Source organism: Hermetia illucens, chromosome 4, assembly GCF_905115235.1.
Source record: "Hermetia illucens chromosome 4, iHerIll2.2.curated.20191125, whole genome shotgun sequence".
In the NCBI taxonomy this organism is placed as follows: Eukaryota; Metazoa; Arthropoda; class Insecta; order Diptera; family Stratiomyidae; genus Hermetia; species Hermetia illucens.
The window spans coordinates 159,354,179-159,367,826 of NC_051852.1; the positions used below are offsets into that span (position 1 = coordinate 159,354,179).

Genomic DNA, 13,648 nt, shown 5'->3' on the forward strand with positions numbered 1-13,648 from the left:
GTCACACGAAATGGTTGTTGGAAGTACCTGGTTTGCGCGGAAAGCGGTCCACAAATATACGTGGGCCTCTCCAGACGGGACCACTTTCAACCAAATTGACCACGTGTTGATCGAACGCCGTCACCTCTCAACCTTGATGAATGTCAGAACATATAGGGGGGCTAATATAGACTCGGACCACTATCTCGTTGGCATGGTGCAGCGAGCTCGAATAACGACACCACCCAGTATCTCCTCTGACAATCAGGTGTGAGTTAATACTGAAGCCATTCACAACACAGCCCTCCACAGCACCTATAAGAGGGAAATGGATGCCGCAATAACCGCAGTGAACAGAGGACCTAGAGATGAATTATCAACAAATGATCTTCACAATGACCTGAAGAACGTTATCATAAATACAGCAACAAACATACTTGGCCCCAGCCGCAAAAAGAGTCGGTTTGACGCTGAATGTAAGCTAGCAACGGAACGGAAGAATGCTGCATAACGAGTAATGTTGCATTCTCAAAGGACGCGGGCACGCGCGGAGATTTATCACGAACTCCGTCGAGCGAGAAGTGACTTCACAGATGGAGAAAGGAGGCCTTGGAGAACCAGCAGGTCTGTGAACCTGAACTAGAAAAGTACAGGGAGCAACCGCATCAGGCGCGAAAGTTTTACCAACAAGTCTGCAGGATGAAGCCTTACACACCTCGATGTTCATCCTGCCGAGAGAAAGAGGGAAATCTGATTTCCGACAGAATGGACATATTGGAGCGATGGATTGAGTACTTTGATGAACTACTGAACAACTGGAATAGCGGCGAGTTGGAGGTCCCGCCAACTGAAGACGGCGGACAAATACTGCCACCACCAAGCAGAGAAGAAACAATCCGTGCAACTTATCGGTTTAAAAATCATAAGCCGCCAGGAACCGATCGAATTACAGCCGAATTGGTTAAATAAGATAACGGAGCAGAGATGTCTTCGATACGGAAAACGAGGAGCGGCGGAGTTCTCGTCGAACTGGACCCGAAGACGACTAGCAAGAGTACGTTCTGCGAAGCGGTCAAGGTGTTATTGGGGGAGAAGGCTCTTTTTAGCCTAGAGCTCATGTGCTCTCTAGAAATCCGAGATATTGACTGCCTCACAGAAAAGGCCGAAGTGGAGGAGGCGATTAAGCGTGAATATGAATGTAATCGATGCCCGGGTAGGTATCACCTCTGTAAATGCTCGAGGCCTAAAGTTCGCCGTGGTGGAAGTTATGCGGGGTGCGAATGCGGATAGTCCCCACCAAGTGCTACAAGTGTCTGGACTAGTCAATGTTTCGGCGCCTAGGCTGTGATGGAAGCATCCCTGATATTGGAAGGAAGCATCCCACCATCGGTGGACGGGTGGCGAGTCCTAGAAGACTTCTCGGCAAGTGATCACTAGTACATCACGTAAGAACTGGTGGTTGACGCTATTTGCCGGCGAGCACCAACGCCACGCTCCCCCTGCCAGTGAAATGTCGCCAGGGTGAGCATCGGTAAGTTCGTCGAAGCTCTTGGAGCAGTCAGGGCTGCGTTGGAGGGCGCTCCGGAGAGTGGTAGTGTCACAACTGACACCGTCATAAATTCAGTAATGGACCTGATAACACCTGGAAAATCGGGGCTCTGCGGAGGTCCTGGATACTAAGTACCGACCAGATGGACCGCATTGTGCGGGCATTGTTCTCCAGACATCCTGTACGGGTTGATGTCAATAGCGCGGAAAGCGTCGAGGATTGAGTATGCTTGACACGGGGCTGCAGCTGAAGTCGCGGCGTAGAGTCAGCTAATGGCGAATTTTGGGGTCCCTATATCTACGAGGAGACCTCTCCTTATGAGAGCAACGCAGTCGGTTCTGCTGTATGGTGCGAAGTTATGGGCTGATGCCCTTGACAAGGAGGTGCATCGTAAGCGCCTTGTTCAAGTGCAGAGGCGGGAGCTTTGCGAATGGCGTCTGCTTATCGTACAGTCTCCGAACCGGCTGTGATGGTGATCGCGGGAGTGATCCCCGTTGCCTTCCTTGTCAAGGCGTGCAAAGCCATCTAGTGCCGCCCGTGTAGAACGGCAACGCATCCTTACCGAGAGGCAACTTTCTTGGCAAAATGAGCCAAGGGGCAGATGGACTGCCTGGGTTATCGACAATTTACACTCGTGGTTGAACTGAACACACGGTGAGATTGATTACTTCCTTACCCAAATTCTAAGCGGGCATGAAGGTTTTCAGTCTTACCGGCACAGGATCTCCTGATTGTGTGTTCCACAATGGACTGGTGGGCGACGCTGAATACACATTTTTCTCTTGCGAAAGGTGGGACGGCTTTCGTTAGCAGCTTTATGCAGAGACAGGGGAGCTCTTTCCAGAAAACATTGTCAGAGAGATGCTGAAGAGCGCTGGTAGCTGGAATCGTACTGCGCATTATATTTGGGCTCTTCTAAGAGAGAGAGTTTCCCTAAACCGACAACTCTCTTCTTCCCCTCCCCTCTCGTTGGTGAAAAGAATTCCCTGACGTGAAGGCTCCCAAAGCGGGGAGAGGGAGGGCTAGCCCGAAGTAATGTGTCAAACGGTTGCAGGAAAGTTCTCTTATGATTGGGGGGTTTTTAGTTTGTAGTCCGACAGCGTACTGTTGCGGGAGTCCAACAGTGCGTAAACGCATTCACCTACCCTGCTCCCAAGAAAGGGGGGTGCGGCACCCGAGTTGTGAAGCGCAACTCCACGCTTGAGCCCTAATGAGCTCTGCCCGCGATGTAGGCCTCCTCCAAGAATACTCCTGGAGCGTACCGTATTCCCTCAGAGGGCCATCCCGGTTCTCATGGTACTAGATAACCTCTGGAGAGGCTTTGTGGTCCTAGCTTCCCTAGGTGATAGTTTAGCCGACAATGACCAGTGAGAATTCCCACATGATTCGGAGGTTCTTTTTGGTGAGGTTTAAGCATTCCTTTGTACGCATGGGTTCATATCCCCCAATAAGCACCCTGGAATGCTCCATCCCTGGTAGGCCCCCCCCATATAGTTCCTTCAACCGTTCCATTTCTTAGTGTTATAACCATGAAACCGTTTCTGATTCCACGGAAGGGTTCTGACCCGTGTAAAGGCGTCCCTGCTCCCTTCTTGCTGCCTCGTTGCCTTCCCACCCAGCATGGCTTTGAACCCAGAGTATCCAGACCTTGTTGGACGAGTCGAAGTTATTCAGTCTCTCAAGGCATTCCCATGTCAGTTTAGAGTTCACCTGGTTGGACTTTGATCGCTGCTCGGCTATCGGTGAGAATAGCAATGTTTTGCCCACTGTAGTTCCTTTGGAGATTCAAGCAAGCACATCTGTCTATGGCGTATTTTTTCGCCTGGAATATGTTATTGTACTTGCCTATTGGCTCCAACTACATTTTCCTTGGACCAATGACATCGACACCCGCTCCCTCTGCTGTGAGGGATCCGTAAGTGTACCAAGTAATCAGCCACGCTTTCCCAGTTTGCCTTGTTTCTCCAACGTGTTTCAAACTTCTTATCGAAGTGAAACCTCGTTGGCATATTGTCCCTCGGTATCAGTATTTCCGATACCGCCTAGAAAGGATATCAAGCTTCCTTCGATTTAGGCAGCTCCCCTGCTCACTCATACTACCGGCCATCCTGAATATTGATCTCCTTGCCTGCATCTGTATGTGCAGATGGAGAGGGGTTAATCCCAGAAGGACCTCCAAGGATGCCGTTGGGCATGTCCTCATTGCCCCACTGATACACACGCAAGCCAGCCTTTGGAGCTTATGTAATTCCCTGACTTGTGTGCTGAGTTGGGTTCTTTCTGCCCAGATTACCGCCCCATAGGTAATCATTGGCCTTACTATTGCAGTATATATCCAAATTAGTATCTTCGGGCTGCAACCATATTTTTTTCCTGCTATGGATCTACAAGTCATCAGAGCCCTCGTGGCTTTCCGACAAGTGTTTCCGACAAGTGTCTTCCAGAGTCATTTTTGGTCTAGCGTGATTTCCAAATATTTGATCTCTGTTTCTTGTTTCACCTCCGTATCATGCAATGTTATGGCTTTCAGGTGATCCAGCTTACGCCTCTTAGTGAATGGTACTATGGTGGTTTTGGTTGGGTTGATCAGCAGGCCCATCTTCCTGCATCAGGCACTAGTAACCCTTAATCCAGTTTGGATTCTATCACTTAGGGTATCTTCATATTTGCCCCTACAGATGAGAACAATGTCGTCCGCGTAGCCCTGGACTTGTATTCCAGTATTAGTTAACACGTCCAGGAGTTCATTCACTACCATACTCCACATCAGTGGCGATAGTACTCCACCCTGTGGACAGCCTTGAGTGGTGTTCATGATAATAGAATTTGTACCTGTTTGTACCTCTATTTGTCTGCTTTCTAGCATTTTGCCCATCCAGAGTGCCAGGGTGTTTCCCACTCATTTGCGGCTCAGGGCATCTTGTATCTCTGTGTGCGATGTGCTGTCAAATGCTCCTTCGATATCCAAAAACGCGCACAGTGCAATTTCTTTTGTTTCTATGGCGTCCCGTAGTATTTCTGTCAGCTGATACAGAGCAGTTTCAGTTGACCGTCCTGTCCGGTAAGCATGTTGACAGTGATGTAGGGGATTACGTTTTAGAACGTTAGTTCTAATATAGTTGTCTATGACCTTCTCCACCGTTTTGAGTACGAACGATGTTAGGCAGATTGGTCTGAAAGATTTAGGGTGAAAAGGATCCTTTTTACCTGCTTTCGGAATAAAGACACTTTTGCCCGTCTTCATGCCCTTGGTATGTAACCCAGTGCTATGCTTCCCCTTACCACCCTCAGAAGAGACTCTAAGATAATTCCTAGGCCTCTCTGGATAAGTGCTGAGAAAATGCCATCTACTCCGGGTGATTTCAGTGGTTTAAAAGTTCCCACTGCCCACCTTAGCCTAGCTTCTGAGCATACCCTTTTTGCTAGTTTCCAGTTCTCCTTTCTTCTCTTTTTATTCGTTGTTGGGGTCAGGCTTCTGCCTGGCGACAACATTTTGTTGTCGCCTGCACCGTGGGGTAGGATCCCAGGAAATGAGTTCTGAGAAGCAGGTGTACCCTGCCCTCCCCATTCTGGGTAAATGTCCCATCTTCCTTTTTCAAATAGACAGAGGGTATTGCCCCGTTTTTGGCTATAGCCTAGTAAAGCCTGGCTGCTTCTGCGATATGTTCGATCCCTTCACAGAATTTCCCAAAAGCTGTTCCATTTTGCTTCCTTGATAGCGTTGCTATACGCAATCAGTGCATTTTTGCATCGCTGCCAGTTTTGCTCGGTAGAAGAGTTTTCGTGCCTCTGTTCTCATTCTGGCCAGGTTCCTGTTTCACCATGGTACATCCCTGGCAAATTATTTTAATTACATATAATCAAGATAGATAAAACGGAGAGCACAGGGGTCAATCCCGTTCTTTCGCCGAAGATTGAATATGTTTCTTCTTCTTTTTCTTCAGCCTTAGTCCCGTTCACAAACAGGGTCGGCTCGTCGTGATCGGTTTCACCATTTGGTTTTATCTGGATGCAATCGCGAGGCTTTTAAGTCATCATCCAGCTTGTCAACCCACCGTTGCTTCGACCGGCCTTTCGGTCGCTTACCATCGGCTTCGATGTTCAAACCAATCTTGGCAAGTGAACTCTCGTTAGCGCGAATTAAGTGACTTACGGTCGAATTACCCCTATATCGATGGCGGTTATCCTTATTTCGGATATGATCAGAACGTGTCAGGCCACTAGTTCAACGTAGCATCTTCGTCTCCATTACCGCAAGATGCCGTTCATTGTCTTTTATAGTCGGACAACACTCAGAACCATAGAGGGCGACAGGATGGACGACATTGTGGTAAACAATGATTGTCCTTCCATTTGATCTTCTTAAGGGATAATGACAAAACGAACATTTAATGATTAATATCCAAAAGTTTATTCCAATTCAATACTGAAAATAACAATAACAAAATTCTTAATTTAATTTAAATGAAAACGATATCAGTTCCGTTTTTGTAAATTTTCGAAATTTCCGATTTAAATTGGACTTAACTATTTGCGATGAATTCTAACAAGGACACCTTGGTCGTTGTATGCATAGATAGGTTCCCGAATAGGTTGGACTGGTTTGTATTTGAGTTGAGCGGTGAACCCATTATTGCGCGCTTCCTCTTCACTTTGCGATGTTTGGAAGTTCACTCGTTGCAGGGTATTATCTGGAGTAAGGACATAATATCTGCCCCTTTGGATAGAGTTAGATACTGATACGGAAGGTTGTTCCTCTTCTTGAGAGTCTTGGTCTTCATTATCGGTCGGAACCGGGGCATTTCTTGGTGGGCCGTATTCCCGTGCTGGAGCAGCTGGTGCTTCTTGTCGAGCGAATGTGAATTGTTGTCGCTGTTGGAATTGCTGGAAGTTTGGTTGTTGCACTAATCGTCCAAACTGTTGTTGGGGGTTGAAGTTGAAATTGCGTTGTCGGGGGAATTGGGGTTGTCGGAGTCGTCCGAATTGTTGGTTGTTTGGCAAGCGGTATTGTTGATTGACTTGGTTGTCACTCTCTGGTTCATTGAATTGGGCCGAATCGTCTTCAGCTGGGAGTCCTTGAGGTATGCCTTGTACTCTGAGCCCATCAGTATTTTCTTCTACATTCTCGTCGGTGTCGGTATCTCCCGGAGGCAAATATTCACGCTCTGGTTCAGCTTTTGCTTCTTCCGTTTCAGTTGTTTGTCCAGCGAAGTTAACTTGTTCTTTACTTATTTCCACCTAAGAAATTAGGATTATTGGTAATCCATACATCATATTGTATCATCATTATTATTGAGACTCACGCTAGATTCCTCCTCTTGTGCGCTTTTGGGTAGAAATTGCCCAGGTAACAAGAATTGAGCTCCCTCTGGCTTCCATCCTGCGGCCGGATAAGGACCACTAAGAGGTGCGTCAGCAGCGCATAGAGCCAAAATTGTGCAGAAAATGATTATCTGTGAATCACAATATTGGAATCATAATTATTCAATAAAAGGACTATCAAATCAATATGAAGATTATCTCACCGATTTCATCTTTTGCTCCTTTAGTTGTGGAATCCTTTCTATTGTTCAATCAACCTTTACCAAGAACTAACTACCATATTAGTGTAATTGTTCAGACTTTTATATCACTTGGAAAAAGCTGGGTCAACGAAGTTCAATTAATATTCAAAGAATGTAACATTTTCATCGTCGTAAATTCGAATAACATGGAAACAGTGTACAAATTAAACGGATTGGCACCAATCTAGTTAATTTTTCTTCGACATGAGTGTGCGATTTTTGGCGGTCTCTCAACTATCACGTAATGATTTTCAAGTATACGACGGTGTCACATACAGGTTAGCTGATCATCATGCCAAAGTTTGATCCATGTCGTCACTGGTTGTACTGAAACCTGGGCTCCCTATGAGTGCTCCAATTGAATCATAATTTCGATTGAAGACGCCGGACAGGTTGAAGTCAATGGACACCTGGTTGTGATCTGAATATGATACCTTATGCCGTTGTTGGTGAATTATTCTGAAGTTCAATGTCAAAGTTTGCGAGTGTAAATGGCCATTTAGGGGATCTAGACAACCTTGGTTTTGGCAATATAATATATTATAATTTCTGCAAGACGATATTAGCTCGAGAGGTATCGATCACGAAAAGTGATTAACCTTTGTGTAGTTAGCACGTGCACGTTATTCATTTTAGGCATTGTGGAATAGTGGTGGTCAGTCCTTTTTTTTGATAAACGGGTAGAAAGGACCTAGAAATACCGAATAACCTTTAGAAGCATTTGACATCACTCCGTTAACGTAGCAAAGGTTAAAAATGCTTACTATCTGGAGTCCGAATTGCAGCAGGCCAGATATTCCATATTTTTTAGAGGTAGGGGTGAAGTATCCTTTAAGACTTCAACTGACCAGGGACTAGGGACCAGGGTTCTGTCTAGCAGCAAATACACTCAAGTTATTTTCTGCTCCTCGTAAAAGCCGAACAAAATTGATATAAATTTGGGGACTAGCAACTTCAAAATTTCGAAATTTGATTTTTATTGAAACCTCAACGGCGTCTCAGACCTGTGTAAGGTTGCCAAACTTCCCAGTAGGCGCGTCCCTTCGTGCGGATCAAGGAAATGCTCGGCGAATACATTATGTGCATACAGATGGGCGCGTACGGGGATGCTTGCGCGCAGGCTGGATAGGTCAGTTTTTCAGCTAAGTCAGGATGTGGAATCTCCTAAAGACATCAGCAGAAACCGCTAACGTGCTCGATTCGTTGACATAAATCCGCGCCTTCAACAGCTCACTCCGCGGAACTGTCGTTAGATATTACTTCACAGGGCCGGTCAGCAATCATACAGTAATTCCTGTATGCCTGTCGCTCGCGTTTCCCTTTCCGCTATAGAGACTTGTTTTTGAACATTAGTTACGAATGTCACTAATTCCTGCTGACTGAAGCATGCGCTCCACCAGAATATGCACGCTCGGAATGTTGGTCCTCGATGCCGTGAAGCGACTGCCATAAAATATTGTATGCTCTGCGTCTCTTTGTTCGCCTTGGCAGGTTGGGCATGCTAGCGAGTCCTCATGCCCAAATCTGTGTAGATATTTGCGGCACCCACCGTCACCAGATAGAAACTGTGTTAGCTGGTAACCACCAGCACATACCGATGATGGGAATCAGCTGATGCGTCCATCGGCCTTTTGTTGAGCTGCCCCATCGGGTTACCCATCTGACCATTGATGATGCCCTTTCCTGGCTCTTGGTCAATTGCACGGTGTCTTGGGTTGTCGTTTTCCTAATGTAGATTCGTGACATCTCTTTAGTCAAGATATCTACAAGCAGCAGCCTGGCTATAACTAACGCTGCGTTGTGTGATACCGTTCGAAAGCCACAACTCACTCTCAGGAACATAATCTGTACGAGCATAATAGGCTTCTCCTTATTTCCTTAGTCGTTAATGCTGCAGGAGCGGCATAAAGCCAAACTGAGCTAATAACTCGAGATAGCAACACTCTACTGACATATTTGGGTTCGCCAATATTTGGTAGCATTCACGAGAGTGCTGCCTTTTTTCCGGCGTACTCTACATGCACTTGAAATTTGAGTCTCTTGTCGAGCATCACATCTAAATAATTAACCGCTTCCTTGTTTGTTATGGTTTGCCTTCCAGCCCGAATTTTTCATTATTCCAGGGTCTTCCGGCGGAAGACTCCATTATACATGATGTTTCACAAGAGTGGATCCAGTGCCGGCCCCTGAGGAACTCCAGCTGAGACGCAGTAGTAATTTGTCTGAAAAGTAGTTAGAGCAGCTCCTGAAAGTCCAGTTTTCTCCTCAACACTGTTCCAGAACGTATATAGAGATTTCGATACAATCCGCATAGAACCTGCAGGTAGTGCCTGTAGATAACCCTAGCTTTCGTAGGTGATAGTTTAGTCGGCAGTGAGCATTGAGAATTCCTATTATGATTCGAAGGTTTCTCTTGGTGAGTTTTAAACAGCACTTTGTGCGCTTGGATTCGTATCCCCCAATAAGCATCTCGGACCGCCCCATTCCTGGTAGGCTCGCCCAGTATAGTTCCCTCAGCCGTTCTTTTTCATTTTCAATGCCATAGCCATGAACCCGTCTCTGATTCTATAGGAGGGGTCCTGGCCCGTGTAAAGGCGTCCCTGCTCCCTTCTTGGCCATTTGGTCCGCTGCTTCATTACCTTCCAGCCAACCTCCAAAGCCAGAGTATCCAGACCTTATTGTGCGAGCCTGTTGGGAATGTTTTCATTGCCTTACTGATGGACACGCAAGCCAGTTTTTGGAGGTTGTATAACTCCCTGGCCTGTGTGCTGAGTTCAGTTCTTTCTGTCTAGATTACCGCCCCATAGCAAACAATGGCCTTACTATTGCATATCCAAAGTAGTATCTTCGTGGTGCATCCCTATCCCTCGTAGCTTTCAGACCAGTGTTTCTGACATGCAACTTCGAGAGTAATTTCTGATCTAGTGTAATTCCCAAATATTTGAATTCTGTTTCTCTTTTTACCTCCATGCCATGTAACCTTATGGCTCTCAGGTGATCGAACTTACGTTTCCTAGTGAATGGTACTATGGCAGTTTTGGCTGTATTGATATACAGCCCCGCCTTCCTGTACCAGGTACTAGTAACCTTTAATCCAGTTTGGATTCTATCACATAAGGTATCCTCATTTCTGCCCCTACAGATTAAAACAATGTCGTCCGCGCAACCCTGGATGTGTATTCCAGTATTTGTTAGCTCGTCCAGGAGTTCGTCCACTACTACACTCCACATAAGCGATGATAGAACCCAGCCCTGGGGACAACCTCAAGTAGTATTCATAACAATAGAATCTATGAAATTGATAGACCAGTAGCGCCCTCCAAACTAAATTTTTATTTTTCAGTGTAGATATATATAAAGAGACCCTTTTTATCAACTTTTGGAATAAAGACCACTTTTGCCCGCGTCCACGCCCTTGGTATATCCTAAGGCTATACTGCCCCTTACCGCCCTTAGAAGAGACTCTAAGATGATTTCTAGGCCTCTCTGGCTTAGTGCTGGGAAGATGCCATCTACTCCTGGTGATTTCAATTGTTTAAACGTCCCCGATGACCACCTTATCCCAGCTTTTGAGCATACCTTTTCTGCTAGTTTCCAGATCTCCTTTCTTCCCCTTTTATTCGTTGTTGGGGTATCAGATAGAATGTTGTCGCCTTCCACCGTGGGGTAGGACCCCGGGAAATGAATTCTGAGAGGCAGGTATACTCTGTCCTCCTCATTCTCGGTAAATGTCCCATCCGCATTCTTCAGACAGACAGTGGTTTTTTCGATCCCTTCACAGAATTCCCTGAAGCTGTTTCGCTTTGTATGCCTAACGTTTGTTTCTGGTTGAGTAGACTGAAAATGTATTTTTGCACTGAGGATAAGCGGGATCGAGATTGGCTGATCGATAGACAAAAGAGTAGCTGCACCGAGGAAATCGTTTTTGGTCTTCCGGGGAAGTAGATGAGAGTTTCTAGAAGTTGAGTTTTTGGTAGCGGAGGGAATTAAAAGGTGAAACAAGGATTAAAGAGAGAAATAATAAATTGTGGAGGAAACTTTCGCAGTTGTGGGTGGCGAGCTCTGCCAGGATGGATTGAGAATGACTTATGTGTTTTTTGCTATATATTACATCTAAAATCCAAAAGGACATAGGAGTTTTGGTATAATGACGCGCATGGGATCGAAGCGGTTAAAGGACCGCCCCACATCCCCGAGCATGTGTCGAAAGAGTACTTCGATGGAACTTCAATATTTGCGGGCGGACCTTCACAGTCAATTTCGCGTCTCTGGTCACTCAGGATGGTCTTTTGACAATCGCTAATCCACTTTGTCATTACAAACCCTTTTCGATTTCAACTGACCAGCGATGAAGGACCAGGAGACTGTGTCCTGTTATTTGGGAGTTGAGAATACACTCTATTTTCTGTTTCTAGTCAAAGACGAATAAAAGGTATAAAAATGTGGTGTCTCTTCATTGCTACCGAAACGTTAACGATGAACCAGATAAGGAGTGATTTCACGGCTATGACCCTTAGCTATCAAAAACGATTTATGATTGCTTGCTTTCTACAACTTGACAGAGTATCCCAGCGAAGTAGGATGATGGGATTCTGTAGAGTACCTCTTTCTCTCTTTTGGTATTGTTCTTCTCTACTCCTAGTGGTAACTGACGCAGAGGTATTCCTAACGCTTATTTTTGATTCAAATGGTTTTGCTTTTGTAATAATAACAGAATAACATTGATCATTTGAATTTCGTTGAAATGAGTGGATATAGGGAAGTGAGAAGCAATTCGTGTGGGCAGATATTGAAGAACGACTTTTTTGAGAGCTTTGGAAGGGAGGGTGGTTACTTTACGTTGCTTCAAATTTTTATTTTCTTTTCCTAGTTGTCACAATCTCGGCAAATGCTGGATTTACCTAATACTGGCACTAAGTGCCAAGCACTTAGACTTGGACAATTCAACTTACTTAAAAATAAATATAAAGGGGCGCTGGTGGTGATGGCCGATTAATGGGAGAAACTCCCCGCAACATCGATCACCACCAGATTGTGTGAGAGTCCCAAGACATGAAGGTAACCCGTGAGGCATTTATGTCTGTAGCCTACAACATTTTGAGAACTAAAATCACTTTCTCGAGGCGCCGGATTTCTTTAATTTTCCGTGGCAGTGGCTCATAAGTCACCTTGTTCTCCACGTATTTCTGTTCAATAATATCCATGGAGCGCCCCACCTGGTTAAATAATAGCACGTCAGGCTTGTTGTATGGTGCATGGCGATCAGTTAGAACTTCCCGGTCTCAATACATGCTGTAAACAGGACTATCAAGTACTGCCTGCGGCTCATATTGGTAAACCGGACGTGTGTGTTAGTTTTTGATGAGTTATCTTACTTACAGAATTATGCCTGTTTGTGTATTGTCCAGTTGCCATTATAGTGTAGCCAAAATGAGATGGTCCAACGTCTCCAAAGCCGAACCACATTCGGCACTGGTCGTTCTCCACCTGCTCTTGCATCATCATTTTATAAGCTCAGGTGGTATACTCAGAGGGAAGCGACTGCTCGATTCTTCAAGATAAGTGAAGTCAGCCTTACAATGAGCCGCATGCAAGGGACTCACTTGCTCTTTGCTGTAAAAATAAGCGCGTAACGAGTCCACTTGGCGATGATGTTGTGCTGATTTTTTCTTTGAAACTGAATTGATAATATAGGATAATATGTATTCCATATAAATCTTTTTTCAATTTGAGGTCTTCCTCCATTTTTCCTCCTCCTTGACCCCTCAAAATCTTCCTAAAAACATCCTCCAAATAATGGCCCGAGGATGTCAAGGATGGGTAGGAACCACAGGGGCCGCGCCTCAATAACCATCTGAGGTAGGATAAGCAAGGATCGGGACGTGCGTTTTTTTTATTTTTTCAGGTTTAGCTCGCGTTCTGGTTTCTTTCATTAGGCAGTCGCGAATTCCCTTATTCGTTGTTTCATTTTAAGATCCGGTGCGGACCCACGGATCGGTATAGACACGTTGATTTTGTACAAATGATAGTGAGGGATCAAAGCGTTCAAAGGACCCCCCCCCCCCCCCCCCCCCACATTCCCGAACCAGGCGAGAGGCGTGCAAGAACATGTCAACCGAGTACTTTGATGGAGCTTCGGTATTTGCGGTCATGGTCCATTTCGCCAACTTTTTAGATTTTTGGGATAGCTCTTCGCTCTAGGTCGTTTTCGGCCACTCAAGATGGTCGGGACGCGGGACGTTTGCGAGCTTACCAAGGGAGTATGCGTTGTATTCTCCAGCGTCAGAGGGAATCGTTCTCTTTTTATTTCTGCCAGCTGAATTAAATATAAATCTACACTTGAGCGAAGGGGCGGAGTAGCTGCAAATGGTCAAATATAGTAATATTGATTACATTGATAAGAGGAGCTATATACCAATAGCTGCTGCCGGAGTAGATAATTGATAAGACACCAAAAAGCGAGTTCATTCACAAAACAAATTCAATGAAAAACAAAATTTATGGTTGCCATAAATAAAATAAATTATCATTTGCCGTCAATTAACAAACGATTAAC

At 45.5% G+C, this 13,648-nt stretch overlaps 1 protein-coding gene across 1 annotated transcript; it reads right to left on the bottom strand.

Moving 5' to 3' along the window:
• Positions 1-5,915: 5,915 nt before the first annotated feature.
• Positions 5,916-7,143, bottom strand: LOC119654847 (neurogenic protein mastermind). The gene is made up of 3 exons (XM_038060427.1): positions 7,054-7,143; positions 6,832-6,981; positions 5,916-6,766 (listed from the first exon to the last, which is right to left on the bottom strand). The coding sequence occupies exons 1-3, from the start codon at positions 7,060-7,062 to the stop codon at positions 6,056-6,058; spliced, it is 870 nt and encodes a 289-aa protein (XP_037916355.1). The 5' UTR covers positions 7,063-7,143; the 3' UTR covers positions 5,916-6,055.
• Between the last annotated feature and the right edge of the window lie 6,505 nt (positions 7,144-13,648).